The sequence below is a fragment of the Symsagittifera roscoffensis genome, chromosome 2, assembly GCF_963678635.1.
Source record: "Symsagittifera roscoffensis chromosome 2, txSymRosc1.1, whole genome shotgun sequence".
Lineage (NCBI taxonomy): Eukaryota > Metazoa > Xenacoelomorpha > Acoela > Convolutidae > Symsagittifera > Symsagittifera roscoffensis.
In genome coordinates this window covers 21,633,267-21,650,188 of record NC_087063.1, presented here as the reverse complement: position 1 = coordinate 21,650,188, position 16,922 = coordinate 21,633,267, and the positions used below count along the sequence as shown (strand labels likewise).

Genomic DNA, 16,922 nt, shown 5'->3' with positions numbered 1-16,922 from the left:
TTCAAATAACTTGGTTGCAGAATTAAATTGTACAAACATATCTAGATCACCGGAATAGAAAAGACTATAAATCGGCAATGAATACTTGTCGTCTGGCCACATCTGTTAGATTCCATTCCGAAGACAGGAAGTCCAGTGAAGTCTGATAAGAACTGGCTCGACTGAGGGAGTAAAAGGCGGTATCTGGAACAAAATCATAAAATAGCCAATAGACATGAAACCAAGAAAACTAAAAAAAAATGGTCGAATCTTTCATTATTCTTTAATAACGTTGATTGGCCAAAAAGTAGCCCTAAGACTGCTTAAGAAACTTCCCAAGAGCTTTTCACACTTATTTAATCCGACCTTTTAAAAAATGCCAACCTGGAAAACATCGAACTACACCGTTTCGAAATATTTGCTTCCAACGTCAAAAAAAATATTTGCTTTCAGGGCTCTGGGAGCAAATACTTGCTGAAAAATTCACAGGCTGATGCAAAAATGGTCATAATCTCAAATTCACTGATACTTCTTCATGACCTTACCAATTGACTCAATCGAGAGTGTGAAGTTGCTATTGAGCGTCTTCTGGTCATCATCATCTTCCCCATCACTGTCTATATGTTTGAACCCACTGTTTAAGTTCCCCTCATCTTCATCATCTCTGGCTCCACTGTTCTGTTTATTCATCTTTTCTGACTCCTTTTGGCTACTAGTCAGCTGATCAGATTCCTCTCGTATCGCCTCCAAAGTTGAGGCTACGTTTTTACTAAGTATCTCTTCTTCCAAGTCGTAATCAATTATACCTACAATTTAACTAGTTTTATGTTATAAACTCGCTAACCAAGGGTTAAATTTACAATTACACTCAAGCTAACCAAAGGAACGTTATCTCTCCTTAAATAAAACGACGAAGTATGCAGTACCTGAACATGCATTTTTTGAATTCCAATTGACTGAAAAAGTATGTAGCACGATCTCCCGCAAAAAAAGAGCTGACACATGTATTATGTAACTCGACTTTTTGGTAGTCCCCAGAAAAACAGTTTGCAGTGTCGGTTGAGAGAATGTCTCTCACAGCTGAAAATTCAACAAACAAAAGAAACCGATTTTGTTCGGAGCTTGACTGCCCTCTCCTCAGGAATAAACTAACTGAAGACCACTTTGGTTTCGGCTGTCGAAAAGTCACTCGACACAGGTGTGACTGCCATAACTAAGACGGTTGAAAAACTTGATCAACTCAAACCGCCGAATCCTTCTCCAACAGTTCACGACTCACAGCACACATTGCAATTACGCATTGATGGCATCGAAGAGTATACGGGAAACAGCATCAGTGATCACTTGGAATCAGAACAATGGGCTGCTGCCAACATTTTCAAACATCTTGATGTGACACCAACAATCACTGATGTTTCCAGGCTCGTAAAATTTGACAAAGATAAACTCAGACCACTTACGATGCTTGTGACTTAGAATAACTCTTGGGATGTCAGAAAACTTTTTAAAACTATTTACTGGAAATTCTCTAATCCTTCGCGCCTAAAAATTCGGTCGCTGAATTTGCTGTTAGATGGCAAACCTGTGGAGCACGAATTCTGGTTATAACGCCTATACAACAGAATTCCATTGCTAACGAGGACAACGACAAAGTGGCCACTGGAAGTAATTGACTATCAACATTGGATGTGCGTGTATTGTACACCCCGCAGCCTTCTATCTCAAAATGAACGACTTCTATTCTCATAAGCTGTTATGATTTGACTACCGCAAATTCTTGTTATATCGTAAGCTTAGCTTACTACCGACTATTCCGATGCTAAGTTGTATCTTCCGAACTATTTCTTTAACAGAAATGATCGAAAAGTAGACAAGATTTTCTAAACACGGAGTTCTTATAGGCATGCTTTCCAATCTTCAGAATGAGAGTGTTAACCTAGATGTTTTGGATTCTGACGACATCGTAGCATGTAGTGTTCACTTACTTTCTTTAGTCTATCTTGTTGTTAGTGTTGTTAGTTGTTGTTAGCCAACAGTCATTTTCGTTGGTCAACTGAGAAATAGGTAGCTTTCTGCAACTTTTTGATATCTGCCAAATCTGCTCGCGATATTTTTCTAGTTGGTGATACCAACATGCCAACAACTAATTTGTCATCGTTATACTCGACTGATTCACATGAGATGGACGTTCTGAGAACTCTCGATAAAATTCATTTGACACAGCTGGTGAACTTCAACACAACTTCAACCAGACTCAGTTATCTCCATCACGAGAAATTCAAATCAGTCTAGAATATTTCGGATCACTATCCCATCCGTGTGACGCTTCCAGGCCGCCAAGTCTTTTCTGACACCAAAGCAAATAAGCGCCTCAGTTACGCACGAGCTGAATACGACGCCCTTGTCGACCAAATCCAAACGTATCCGTTTATCGGTAAATGCTGATCAAATCCGAATACCCTACTAGAGGAATGGCATTTATGGCTTCGATCCCTTTTTTTTAAATGTAATCCTTTCAAAACTGATCATCACTGCCTCCTTGGGTGTCCACCGCGACCACACATCGCCTGAAGATGCTGAAAACTTGGAAATCCAAGTTTGAACGATCTCACCGCGACAGCGTGCGTCTAAAAATCCATAACTTGGAGAATCGAATTGAAGTTTCCTTGAATAATGATCAGTCTTGCTACGAAGGAAAACATGCCAGTTCACGCGACTTGAAGCTTCTTTTCAAATATTTCAAAATCTTCAGAAGTTCGTGTCTCACTCCACCTTAAACCCAATGGGGTAAAATTGCTTCGAGTCTCTCCGAACAGTGAGCTTTTTAATTCATTTTTCCACAGCGTCTTCACCCCAAAGTCAACTTAGCCAACAACAACCGAGTTAGTGGAACACGTGGTAACTGATTACGACATGCCACCTGCATAAATTACACAGATTCTTGCCAAGTAGGATATCACTAAATCATGTGGATCAGACGAGGTGCCACCGGTGCTTTTTAAGAAAGCTTCAAACGCTCTTTGCTTTTCTACTGGAAAACTTTTCTACAAATTAAACCAGACATGCATTTACCCAGATAAATGGAAATTTGGTAAAATTATCCCGTTGTTTAAAAAAGGCTCGAAGACGGATGTAACAAATTATAGACCGATTACCCTCCTCGACATCATATACAAAGTTTTTGAAAAATGTATTTATGACGAACTTTACGCGCATGTCAGAAGTCGGATCCCTCGGTGTCAGTTTGGTTTCCAGAAACGACGCTCTTCTAATATCCAACTTTTATGCTGATTGACACAGTATACTGATTGACAAAGTCAAAAAAAATTGGTGTTGGTGGCCGCCTACTCAAAATCATCACCAATTATCTTACAAATAGAAAACATTTTGTAAAAATCGGTTCGTTTAAATCGACATTTCTCTCAGTTACAAGGTTCCGCAAGGTTCACTACTTGGTCCACTTTTGTTCCTAATTTATGCACTGGACATGGCTAATGGTTTGAAATCCGGTCCGTATATGCTCGCTGATGACACAAAGCTACTCAACTTAAGACAAGATCGATCTTCATCATTTCTTCAACCAGATCCTGCAGTTCTCGAGAAGTGGTGTATTCAGAACATAATGTTCTTCCATATCGATAAATGTCACTATATATCGTTTCACAAAAGTGCTGAAAACCCTGAGCTCAAACTAGCCGTCACAGACTAATTAATGGTCACATCAGAAAAAGATATTGGTATATTGATATCTGGAAACCTGAAGTGGTCCGAAAATATCGATGTAGTTTGTAGAAAAGCGAACAGGGTATTATCTATGATAAAAAGAAATTCAGCGTAAAACCTTCTATGCCAACAAAAACTAAACCTCTACAAGTCTATGGTTTTGCCGATTATAACATATGGGAGCAAAGTCTGGTAGCTAAGCAAAACCGATCGACGAATACTCGAGCAAATGAAACGCAGAGCCAGCAATTGGATTTTAAACTTCCCGGCCGTTTCTTACAAAGACCGTCTTCAAGCTCTGAATATTTAACCTTTATCTATGCACCCACAGATTTTTGACGTTTTAACACTCAGTTGAATTTTAGATGGAAAATACGATGCTACTTGGGAAGCTTATCTTACACCCTACCATCAGTCATTGTACCCAACCAAAACCTCGATTCGCAAACTGTTTGATTTGCCGAATGTCCGACTAAACGTTTTAAGTGGAAATTTCTGGCTGAGAACTGCTCGACTGTGCAACATTATTCACAGCCACGTTAACGTTCTGGAGGTCACCGGCTTGAAAGGGCGACTCTTACGCTTTTTTCGGAATTTTTTGATAGATTTTACGAAGTTTAGAGACCATGTACTTGGACTTATGAGTGTACTTGTCACGCTTGCCGGGAAACTCACTCTATTTGGCTTTATTTTATATGATCACTCCCTGCGGGTAAACGCGAAATAAAATCATAATAATATAATTAAAAGCAGGGGCGGATTTAGGGGGGGCGGAGGCCCCCCCCCCCTCCCTCAGGGATTCGACCCCCTGCCGACCCAAAGGGTCCCCCCTTTGATACTTTTTCAGAAATCCATTTTTGGCGGACCGACCCTAAAATTTTTCTAAAGGCGCCAATATATACTAACTTTGAGGGGGAGCGCGCGCCAAAAAAAACGCAATTTTTTTGTCAAAATTTTTCAAAAAGTGCCCAAAAACGGCTTTTTTGGCTGTTTTTTCAAAAATTTTTGCCTGCGGTGCAGAAAATTTTGCCAAAATAGGGGCAAAACAGTGCTTTGGGGGAGCTCGAAAAATCAATTTGGTCGACCTAAAAAAAAAGGTCGTCAAAATGTTGGAAAATTTTTCGAAAATCCGCCCCCCTCGAGAAAATCCTAGATCCACCCCTGATTAAAAGGCCTCAAAAAGTGGCACATATACCAATTTTTCTACAGTACAGGTTTCCAGATTAATAAAATTGTTCATAGTAATTGAGTAACATTGACCGTTTCAACTCACCGTTAGACAAGGGAATGTTTGATTGCTGCAAGAATAACTCGAGAGATTTAGCTTTGAGGAACTCGGCGTGGATGGGAGAGAACTTCGGGTAGTATCCATTGGATAAAATCTTTCCGTCTGATATCACATTGGGGATACTTTCAACCGTCTGACAGGCTATGTCTTCTCTCTGAAGAGATGGAGTTGGGGTTGTACTATTACAAGTATCCTCGGTGTGAATAGGACCACATCCATTGGAGGCTACCTTACTTTCCTCTGAATTGCAGAGGAAAACTTCGCTGACTTCAGATGCTTTTTCTGAAAATGGTTCATTACATTAACTAGGACTACTCGAATCAGTCTTGAACCAAGAAATTTTGCACTGCCTTTAACTCTTCTTAAGTACCTAAAGTGTTTCTGGTTTGAAAAAAAAATCTTTCAATGAGGATAGCCGGATAAGGATAGAGCACATTTTTTTGTTTATTCGAATTGAACTGTCAAAACTTATTCGGATCATCAAAATTTGACTTGATAAACGAACTCCATAACTAGCAAAAAATCATCCTCACTGTCTTCCTAGTGTGAACAGTAATTAAACAAGCAATTATAACTATACTTTTGCAATTGATCTGATCTCAACGAATCGGGAAAGCAATTTAACTTTCGGATTTCATTTATCGTGATTTGATGTAGGTTCGAATAATACAAGAGCCAAAAAACTGACAGTAAATACAAATCAAATCTACGAACTAAAAAATTAAATCAAATGAAAAATACGGAAAATCTTACTATTTGATGACCAAATGGGCTCTTCTGCATTTGATAACTTGGCATTCAGCTTCTTTTTTGTACAAGCACAACCCATTAAAAGTACACGTTCAGTTGCAAGTATTTTATTTGCTTTTCATGCGTCAAAAAATTAGTTATTTTCATTCAAACGGTTAGAATTGAGTAAGGATGCGCAACAGATGCTTGAAGCGAACTATGAAAACAAAAAATTTGATGTGGCATTGTAATGCAAAGCTCAGCTACTTCTCAATTCTTCCTAGCAAATAAAAATTTCCAGCAAAACAAGTTGGAAATGTACCAGCAAACTTATTCAGCGAGCAAAAGTGTATCCATAGTCAAAATGATTTTATTTCAAACAAGAGACAGTTATCTAGATTACTATTAATTGACTAAATTTACCATGCGTCCAAGTGATTTTTGCACAAAACTCCCACAAACAACCGATCTTCAAACAACACCCCTCATAAACGTAACCATGTTATGATTTATCCGCATGTTTTTCAAAAGAAAATATAAAAGTTGAAAAACGAAAATCGCATCACTTGTGATACAGAACAAGGCAAATCAACAAATTCTCCAGACACTTAGGAAATCGGGGAAATATGGAATAGGATTATTATAACTAGCAGAGGGGAAAGCTCGCTCCAAGATCAGGCTATTTTTAAACAGCTTTCGGGAAAGAATAACTTTTTCATCACCGGTGTTTAACGCTCAATTTTTTCTCATTTATAAACGAGATCGTCACAAATTATCATGGTAACCGAAGTTACTTCACAAGTCCTTCGTCATTCCACCCAATCCAAAACTCAAGGCAAACAACTGCAGAAATATGTCTAACTAACTTAACTGAAACTGTGGGGGAAACCCCTTGCGTACGCTAAATTCGTATTATTATTATTATTAAATAAGTAACGTATAACGCGAAGAAAAGTAAAGAGTCAGATAGTCGGGAAACAAGCCAATCAGATTGAAAATCATATCACATGCACAGAAAAAAGGATGAGAGAACCTATATTCTATGAAATAGAAGATGAAAGAACCTCGTATAAATTGACCGGATATGAGGCTCCGGGTCTATCAGATACTTAAAGTAAGTTACTCGTTCATTCCCTTGGCTCTACAAACAAAAAAATTTCTTCGAAAGTAGTTCTATAATTAATATTGCCGAGTACATTGCGAGGAGATTTTCTGCTTAAAAAAACAACTTGCCCTGGTTCCCTTGGTACATATGCTCAACGCGTACCATCAAAAAAGCTTAAGGCAAAAACCCCAAAGGAGCGTAAAAACCAGTTCAAAAAATAACACAGATACTAAGGGGTTGTGTCTGGCCGGACTGATTGTGACTGTTAGTGACAAATGGCCGACCTCTTTGGTCACCAGGGAGCACACGAACAGTCTGCACTGCTGTTACTCTACCGACTCAAGAGTGCCGCTGCTACTCATCACACTACAGCTGTCGTCTGTCTTCGGCTCAGAGAAGGCATCCTTCGAGTATGACATTTCAATGTGGGATGAGTAGAGGAGACTCTCTTGGTACATGTGCTCAAGGCTTACCATCAAAAAAAAAGCTCAAGGCAAAACCCCCAAAGGAGCGTAAAACTTGGTGCTCTAAATAACTCTTTGTTTCGCCTTATACATTTTTCCACTCAAGAATCCGAATTCTTTCCCCCAATCTAAACGCTAATTTTAGTGCTAATATGTTTTGTAAAGATGATATTCCTTTTTCTTTTTATGGTAATTAAATTTTCAGTTTATTGCTCGCTCAGCTAATTTATATATTCACCATAAATTAACCCCCTCGCTGCCAAATTATGGCCGATCAAACGCACTGCCATATTTGCAAACGCCACCTCCGAAAAGGAGGCATATGGTGTGTCATTTGCAAAGCTTACATCCATGTCTCATGTAGCGGGCTACAGATCAGCAAATTTTATTACGATGGATTCTCCTGCATACAATGCACTGCTGAGAACTTTGCAAAAGGTCCCAATTCCACCAACAGACCAACAAGCACAGCCCCCATCACAACTCAAAAAGAAACATCACCGGCAACACCTAAAACAAACGTACTGCCCGACGCAACACAATCTTATCCATCGCCCCCAGCAATCACTACAGCCCCCTTCGACTCCTGGAAACTTATCGACCAAGAACTTGAAATTAAAATAAATGACATATAAAAATGTCGTTAACTGGAAACCGCGCTTCATAGTTCTAAGCAAGAACAAGACCGGTTTCCAATTCATAGAATTACTGAACCAGCAGCTGTTGTCATTAGTAGAGAAAACACCAAATTCTAACGTCGCAATGAAAGCAGCAATGATTCTCCCACATCTGCTGCTCCCCAAAACTAAATCAGAAACAAACGGATCAAATTCCAAAACACTGAGCCGCCGCATAATTTTATGGAAGCAAGGCCTATTAGACAAACTTTTCACTGAATCGAAAGCTCTCCAAATTAGACATCCAAAACAGGAGAAGTCCGAAGTAAACAAGGAAGTTAAGCAATTCGATAAACTAATGAGTACAGGCAAAATATCTGCCGCCATTGGCTGCCTTTCAGACAAGAAAACAAAAGGAGTACTTCCCCTAAACTAAGTCTTTGAAGGAAAAACAGTCCTTAAAATCCTGAGAGAAAAACACCCTCAAGCCAAAATAGCGAACACTAACTATATATAATTGAAGTAAGTGTAGACAATGCCATACCACCCCTCTATATTCGAACAAATAAACGCCATGACAGTTCGAAAATCAACCCTGAAAACGCACGGAAGCCACAGTCCCTCAGGTCTAGATGCGTGGGAATGGAGAAGGATATTAACTCACTTCAACCAGACATCCATTGAGTTTTGCAAAACAATTGCTAAACTATCCTATACAATAGCAAGTAAAGTTCTCCCCCATGAAAACCTAACGGCGTACAACTCGTGTTTCCTGATACCTCTGGAAAAAATCCAGGGGTACGGCCCATTGGTATCAGCGAAGTTCTGAGAAGAATAATTGGCAAAACAATCACCCAATGTATAAAATCAGACCTTAAAAATCTCGGAAAAAATTTCCAACTCTGCTTAGGCCAAAAGTGTGGAATCGAATACGCTATCCACAGCTTGAGTAACGAGTATGAGAAACCGGAAACGGACGCCATACTACTTATTGATGCAGAAAATGCCTTCAACTCGCTCAATAGAGGACTTGCTCTAGAAAATGGAGAAATCCTTTGTCAGGCACTACATCATGCGCTGGCCAACTCATATAAACATCCCTCAAACCTATATGTCTATTAACACGGTTTTGACATCTACCGAAGGCACAACGCAAGGTGATCCTCTCGCAATGGCTATCCACTGATTGGGCTCCTGCAAAAACCAAATGTCACCCAAAAATGCTACGCAGATGATGGAGGCGCTGCAGGTGATCTTAAGAGTCTCCGCGCAAAACTGGACAACCTGATGTGCACGGAAAGGCTTTCGGATACATTGTGAAGCCTTCCAAGTCTCAACTCATAGAAAAGGAAAACCGTCGTGACAGCGCCTTAAAAGTATTCGAAGACAAATATTACAATGGTAGACGGTTTTAGAGTCCTTGGATAGGTTATAGGAACACCATCAGCATGCGATAAATACATGGAAAGCGAAATTGAAAAGACAGCTACCCTAACTGAAAAGCTTTCCAAAATAGCTAAAACATCACCACAAAATGCGTACTCCTGCTACACAAAGGGAGTTCAAAATAAATTAAGCTTTCTAACCAGAACAACTCCGGAAGCATTTAAGAAAATGGACGAAATTGAGTAAAACGTAAGACAGCATCTACTTCCTAGTATTACTGGTAAAAACCATGTAACAGATGAAGATCGCAACCTTTTTGCACTACCAATAATAACGAGAGGATTAGACCTCCTCAGTAACACGGTTTTTTCCAGAAATTATGAATGGTCACAAGCCATTTGTGATCCGTTAGAAAACAGTGATCCAGAAATAGCTGAAACGGAACAAACTCTGATAAATAGAAACATCAAAACTGAGAGACAGAACATCACACTCTCAAAAAAGGCTAAAATTATGGAAAATTGCTCATCAGAAAAAAAACTGACAATAAATCTAGCGTCACAGAAAGGAGCATCGAACTGGCTAAGCGTGCTACCCTTAAAAAATACAATTTTTCCCTCAACACATCAGAGTTTAAAGATGGATTACATCTGAGATATGGATGGGAACCACCAAACACCCCACATACATGCCCATGTGGACAACCGTTCACACTGACCCACTCTCTACACTGTCCCAAAGGTGGATAAACTCACCTCAGACATAATGAAATTCGCGATACCTTTGCGACACTCCTGGACGAAGTATGCCATGATGTTGAAATAGAGCCGAAACTTCAATCGTTGGAAGGCGAAAGCTTTCACACCAAAACAACCACTACTGAAGATGACGCTCGACTTGACATCAAGGCAAGTGGACTCTGGGGAGGCCGATTCAGCCGAACCTTTTTCGATGTAAAAATTTTCAACCCCCATGCTAAATCCTGCCCTAAAACTATATCTGACGCCTACAAATATCGTGAGTGTCAAAACATTTAAATGCCAACAAAGAATTCTGGATGTGGAACACAGCAGCTTTGTTCCACTAATTTTTGCGAGTACCGGAGGAGCAGCACCAGGCTCTAAAAAAACTCCAGAAACTAGCAGAGAAACTAAGCGAAAAACGGAACGAATCATACTCGGACACAATAAACTTTATAAGAACAAAAATAAGTTTTGCACTTCTGAGGAGTGCAATCCTCTGCCTTAGGGGGTGCAAAAACCTTAAAAATTCATCCAACATAGACAATTCTATCTGTGCTATAATCGAGGAGGGTACATTTTAATTGACATTTCTCTTGATGCATTAATATCGACTTGATTTATTCATAAAATTTTGCCGATGTATTTATATAGCGTTGGTACGGCTCTATCCAATCAGTGCACGTACCGTCGCATGACGGAAGCGCCCATTTTATTTGACCTTTTTTATGAGGGGGGGGGGGGGGGAGGACGCGCTGTTAGGGGTTGCAGTTGCAGACTGAGATCAAAGCAGAGCTCAGTCTGCAACTAAGCAAAGCTTTGTATAAATAAACTATTTAATCAGAATTCGACTTAATTCGGAAATCAAACTTTCTTCTCCAAAATGAAAAATTTACCGGGAGTAGTTTTTACAGGTAAAATTGATGAATTAAAGATGAGACTGATTCAGCGATAAATAGGATAAAAAGAAAATATGAATGAGGATTGAATACAACCTTAAATTTTTTAATTGTTTTTTTTCTCATAATAATCATTTGAGTGATACTTCTGCAAAGCTAATTAAGTACAAGTTGTTGTTTTTGAAAGCTTGAACCATTGCAAAATTGAATGAGCACTCAAAAAAGCAGAGAATCATATGGAGATGATCGATCAAACTAAGAAGAAAATTAGATTTTTCAGCAAACCAAGGCAATTGTCGAGTATCGTTATTTGAAGTTAATAAAAAAAACTCGGAAAGTCAGCGGATTCAATTCAACAAAACAGAAAAAAAAAACAGAAATGGCTAAATCCTGAGTTTCCAATTTAGAAAAAAACAGAAGCTTTTTTTCGAAACTGACACGAGTACTAGCTATGCTGCTCTAAAAATTATATAATTAGGAAATTAGGCCAATTCATCAATACAGAGGATCAAAGAGATAAAGCTATCAACCAGCACTCGATTCAAAGATAAAAAAAAAACTTTAATTGCACATCGAAATTAATTTCAATACACAAGTGTATGTCAAATGTTTTCTGTTTTTTTTCCTATCAGTTCATAAAAATATTATAACATCATTAGATACACATAGTTACAATAACAATAAACAAAACAAACTCGATTACAATTATCGATGATTACTTTTCACCTGACAGCTTCAAGGTGGTTGATAAAAAACAAACCTAAAAAAATTGTCCAATGGCTGCTTTGGAACAAGAAATTGATCTAGAAGTAGAAAAGATACAAATAACTACAAATCTGAAATAGTGAAGAAAAAATAGAACACCACAAAGACAATTTCTTCACAAGCTAGAAAAAACCAAAACCGAAAAAAGAATAAAGGCAAAAATCAAAAGAAAATTTTATCATTCTCACTAGATATACCGGAAAATAAATACACTGAAAGACATTTGTTAGTTTTTTCATTTAAAAATGAGTAAAAAAAACACTTTAATTGCACATCGAAATTAATTTCAATACACAAGTGTATGTCAAATGTTTTCTGTTTTTTTCCTATCAGTTCATAAAAATATTATAACATCATAAGATACACATAGTTACAATAACAATAAACAAAACAAACTCTGTAACATTCGCCCGGAAGATACATATCGACGGATAACAAAACTAAGTCTTAAGACGACTGGCTAGCGTCTAAACAGAGCTTTGCATGTTTTTCACCGTCTCTACCAAGCCAGTACTTTTCGGTGGTCTTTCTTACATCAGGCTGACAAAAACGTTACTGTTCTCCGGCTTCGACCAGAACGCTCAAATTAACTGAATTACATGCAAAATTAGTGAGCTCATGGCTGGGTCTCAGTATCCCCAGACCACGAGGTCACTCCTAAAAACAGGGCTACTACTTATCATATTACTATTGTTTTTGTTCAGTAGATAAAAATCATCATCTCCATCGAAGATGGATCAACCCTTTCCCCCCTACTTCTAGCTCCTCATTCTTGTCAAAACGAATTAAGATCTTAATTAAATTCAAGTCAGGACATGACGGATGCTAAAATTCAATATAAGTTCATAAAAGTCCACGTCCCGAGACCCTTCCGGATTCTTGAATCCGGTGAATCAAGCTTCTTAATATCCAGTTCACAATAACTCGGAAGGCTGGGTTTTATCCTTCACCGTTGCTCGCAACGGCCTTGCAACTATTGTAACAGCACAATAGTTGCAACTCGGAACGTCCTCTGCTGTTCGATAGTTCGTTGTTGTTCTTTTAGTCTCGATTTCGTACTGTTCGTAATCGCAGATAAAGTTGTTCTCTTCTTTCTGCTATTTTGCCGCATTTTGACGCTATTTTGCCGCATTTTGACGGATATAAAATGCGGCAAAATTTTACCGAGGATAATTACGACTTTCAATAAGAAAAATTATCAGAAAAATGAATTTTGCAATTCACTCTCCGCTCTTCCTTGGTATCTCTTATATCAATGTACAGACGCACAAAACATGTTCTCGACGATGATTTATTTAATTTCTTGTGCTCTACAGCAACATGCTCCTATCGAAAAAAAGTTTGTTCGTAATTTTAAACCAAAAAACGTGTTGAAAACGGAATGGTTCGATTCAGAATGTCAGCAATTGTTGACTAAGAAACAGAATTCACTCAGATCATATCGCAGTCAAAGCACAAGCGATAATTGGTCAAAGTACCAGTTTTTACGTAATCAAATGAGCAAATTGATTAGAAGTAAACAATTCGATCATTCAAAAAATTGTTTTTCACTTCTCAGCACTATCCAACAAAAATGGAAATATATTAACCAAGTTAGAGGTACATGTTCTGGCAACCATCGAATTACAGTTCTACGAAATTCCTTCAGTGAAATGATAACCCAAGACAAAAAAATTGCCAATCATTTAAATTATATTTTTTCAAACTTAGGCGAATTTTTCGGCGCTAAAAAGCCTCCGAATTACAACAAATCTGCCTCTGAATCTGCATCTTTTCATTTTCAACACATTACAGTGAAGCAATGCTTTGACATAGTTCGAAAAATCAATGTTGGAAAACCTCTCGGACCTTGTACCGTACCTGCTTGGGCAATCATTGACGGTCAATCAGTTATAGTTCCACATTTAACTTTTGTCATAAATACTTGCTTAGATGAGAACATTTTCCCGATCGAACTGAAAAAAGCAAACGTAACCCCTTTGTTCAAAAAAGATGACCCAATGGATGCAAAAAATTATCGGCCAATATCAATAACTTGTGCTTTTTCTAAAATTTTTGAAAAAATTTTACATGCCCAAATAACAGAACATCTTGACAAATTTCAAATAATGACACCATTTCAATTCGGATTTCGCAAAAACATTTCAACACAAGATGCTCTTGTTTATGTGACAGAAAGTATTCGAAATCAAATAGATTCAAAAAAAATCGTACATGCAGCTTTATTAGATCTGTCCAAGGCTTTTGATTCTATTTCGCATGAAGTTTTAATTGAAAAAATGCTTTCTCTCGGTTTTTCAAATGGAGCAAATGCTTTAATTGCTAGCTTCCTAAACAAACGTATTCAAAGAGTAAACGTCAATGGAATTTTTTCAGACTGGATTGAAATAAAACGAGGTGTCCCACAAGGAACGGTACTTGGTCCGTTGTTGTTCAATATTTATGTTAATGACATACAAGAGCGATTATATGAGGGTTGTACTTTAGTTCAATATGCTGACGACTGTATGGTTTTTTCCTCTTCTATAATTTCTGAGGATGCTTTGAATCGATTGCAAAAATCACTCAATAATCTAACGGAATTTTTTGCAGAGAACCAATTGAATCTGAATGCATCTAAATCGGAATTTATAACATTTTGTCAAAAAAATGATAGCAAAAATGTGGATACTGATAAACTAGTAATTAGTGGGCATTATGTAGCCAAAAAATCAGAATGCAAATATTTAGGCATAATTCTTGATTCAAGTTTATCTTTTCATGCTCAAATCAAAACAATTCTCCAAAAAATGGCCCAAGGGATTAAAACTATTGATACAATTGGACAACAACTGCCGACATTATCATTAGTTGCCTTGCTTCATTGTCTTGTTTTATCACATTTAGATTATTCAGCAATTTTTTTACAACAAATTAATGCTACTTTGATGCTATCTCTGGAGAAACAGTTGAACTGGGCGCTAAAAAGAACATATTTCAGATCGAATTTTAAATCTTCTTCCCTTCTTCGCATTAGCAAATCGTTCATTGGAATCGAGAAAAGAATTGAGTTAAAGTGTATAACATACTTATACCAATATCTTACAAACAAAAAGAAGGCTTTTGAAAATACACTGAGACTACCGACTGCCAATTATAGGCTCAACGAAAGAACGAAACAAATTATTTTTGACAAACATTGTTCGACTGCTTCTCTACAAAAATCATTTTTTCATTTGACTTCTAAAAAATGGAATTCACTGCCCATAATTTTGCGCAATTTAGAAAAATCGAAAACAGAATTCAAGAAAAAATTGAAAGAATTTTACGTGAGTGAATTGAGAAACAATCCTATAGGTACTAATACAAATACGTGGCGTGATTACCGTTTTTGCTAGTTCTATATTTTTTAATTCAGTTTAATTTTTCACACATTGCTTGAAAGAGAAACTGTATATACTCTGCATATACGTTGTATAATTGGACTATCTGTAAAATTGTTTGTAAAGTTTTATTACCAGCTTGTTCCTAATTCTTAAATCTTTAATTTTCTATAGTATCCGAAACTTCATATACTTTAATCAACCAATTTCCGAACTGTAACCGATTTTGTTTTTTTTTGTTTTGTTTATTGCTTGTTTTCTGATGTTTTGTTTTTGTTTGATGTAACCAATGAATTTATAACCAATTTTATTATTTACACTTTGCTACACTGATGCCTCGGCTTTTTATTGTATAGTAATTCAAGTGTTCTTTCTTCTTCTTTAGCTAAAATGGCCGTCTCTGACGTTTCTCAGAAATATGACGTCATAATTCGAATTTTTAAAAATTAGAATTCCAGAATCTTCTAGCCTTCACCGTTTGGCTAATCGTTCAAATAACGTCCTTATCCGTTCTAAATCGCCAATTCGGAAGGCTTGCTGCTAAAATACCGAATTCTGCAGAGACTGCATTTTGGCCATTCTGGTCGAATGTCACATACTCCCCGGACAGTCCGGTCAATGTCCTCATTGAATCGCGCAATGTTCTAAGTGGTTACAGTGTCATCGAACAGAATTTACAAAATGCATGAAATTACTTTTACCTACGTCACATCGACTCACTGCAGAATATAAATGGCATCATACTACATCACTATAGCCTTCAAATTCTTTCATTAATCTGCACATTGAGGATATGACTTAAGATAAAACATATTTTCTGACTTCCAGTGTCAATATCCCGATTGAAACTTTTTCTCCTAGATTTAAAAGGTGTTGGCTTGCAGGACAGTCCTGCCAACCAACAAGCTAAAATTATCCTACTATGCTCCTTCCCTTCGGAAATCTTGCTTGTTTATTGTCCTGAATATTAAAACTAAGAAACTTTGTGGTTAGAAAGAACAATGCAACAACCTCCCTCCTCAAGAAGTTACTCAAGTTTTTCATGTCACCACAAAGTTATCAGTCTTCCTAAGTGATTAAAAACAATCATGCAGGCTGGAATATTTAAATATACTCTTCCCTCAAGCCTTTCTAAATAAATAATAAGTGAGTGTCTCTAAAGCCACTTCAACTAAAACCAAAATGCAAATTTATAAATGCAACAATTTCCAAACTCAACTTAAATGTTTCAGTTTTCAATTACAACTTGGTTGCTTGGTTTCTCACTTGAGTTTTTCACACACATAAAACAATTCTGAGTTTTAACTTTTCTTCATCATCCCTTTGTTCTCTTCTTTTTTCGTCGTTTAGAAGTTCTAAAACTTCTAAATTCTTCTAATTTTCTTTCTTGTTGCCTCTTGTTTTCTCGACCATTCATCAATGCTCCATTTCCTCCTCCTGTGACGCTGACTCTGCACTCTCGGTCTCCGTGTCTTGTAGCACGTCATTGACTATCCTGACGCTGTTGGAAGCCGTCCTCCAACACTTCTGCTCTTCCACCCTCTGTTTACAGCAAGGTAGGGGATCCACGTTTGATTCTCTGTTTCTACAGAAGCTGTTGTGGAGACACAACGCCACGTTTCTTTCCAAATCTTCTTTCAGCATCTCTGCCCTCTCACTTCCACTACGCTCGCTCGTCCTGGAAATTCTTTTCACAGCGGTGGTCACTGCATTCCGATGGGTCACGAAAGCTCGCTTGAAAGCTCCTGCCCCAATGTCCAGCTGATATTCACTGTACACTCTGCCATGTTTCGACATATGCTTTTTCGCATACTCGTACAACCATGCAGTCATGTTAGCTCTGAACCATGGCATCAATCGTTTTC

The 16,922-nt window shown here is 37.7% G+C and overlaps 1 protein-coding gene across 1 annotated transcript; it reads right to left on the bottom strand.

Moving 5' to 3' along the window:
• On the bottom strand, window positions 1-5,955 carry LOC134840105 (uncharacterized). The gene is made up of 4 exons (XM_063855798.1): window positions 5,744-5,955; window positions 4,976-5,272; window positions 525-785; window positions 1-183 (listed from the first exon to the last, which is right to left on the bottom strand). The coding sequence occupies exons 1-4, from the start codon at window positions 5,817-5,819 to the stop codon at window positions 65-67; spliced, it is 753 nt and encodes a 250-aa protein (XP_063711868.1). The 5' UTR covers window positions 5,820-5,955; the 3' UTR covers window positions 1-64.
• Window positions 5,956-16,922: the final 10,967 nt, after the last annotated feature.

What these genes read in the sequence shown, in the direction of transcription:
- LOC134840105 (XM_063855798.1), bottom strand. Translation starts at nt 5,819, where the DNA reads ATGGGTTGTGCTTGTACAAAAAAGAAGCTGAATGCCAAGTTATCAAAT. An exon ending in GCCCATTTGGTCATCAAATA is followed by an intron (nt 5,273 to 5,743) that starts GTAAGATTTTCC and finishes AACCATTTTCAG; the next exon opens with AAAAAGCATCTGAAGTCAGC. An exon ending in AAACATTCCCTTGTCTAACG is followed by an intron (nt 786 to 4,975) that starts GTGAGTTGAAAC and finishes GTTAAATTGTAG; the next exon opens with GTATAATTGATTACGACTTG.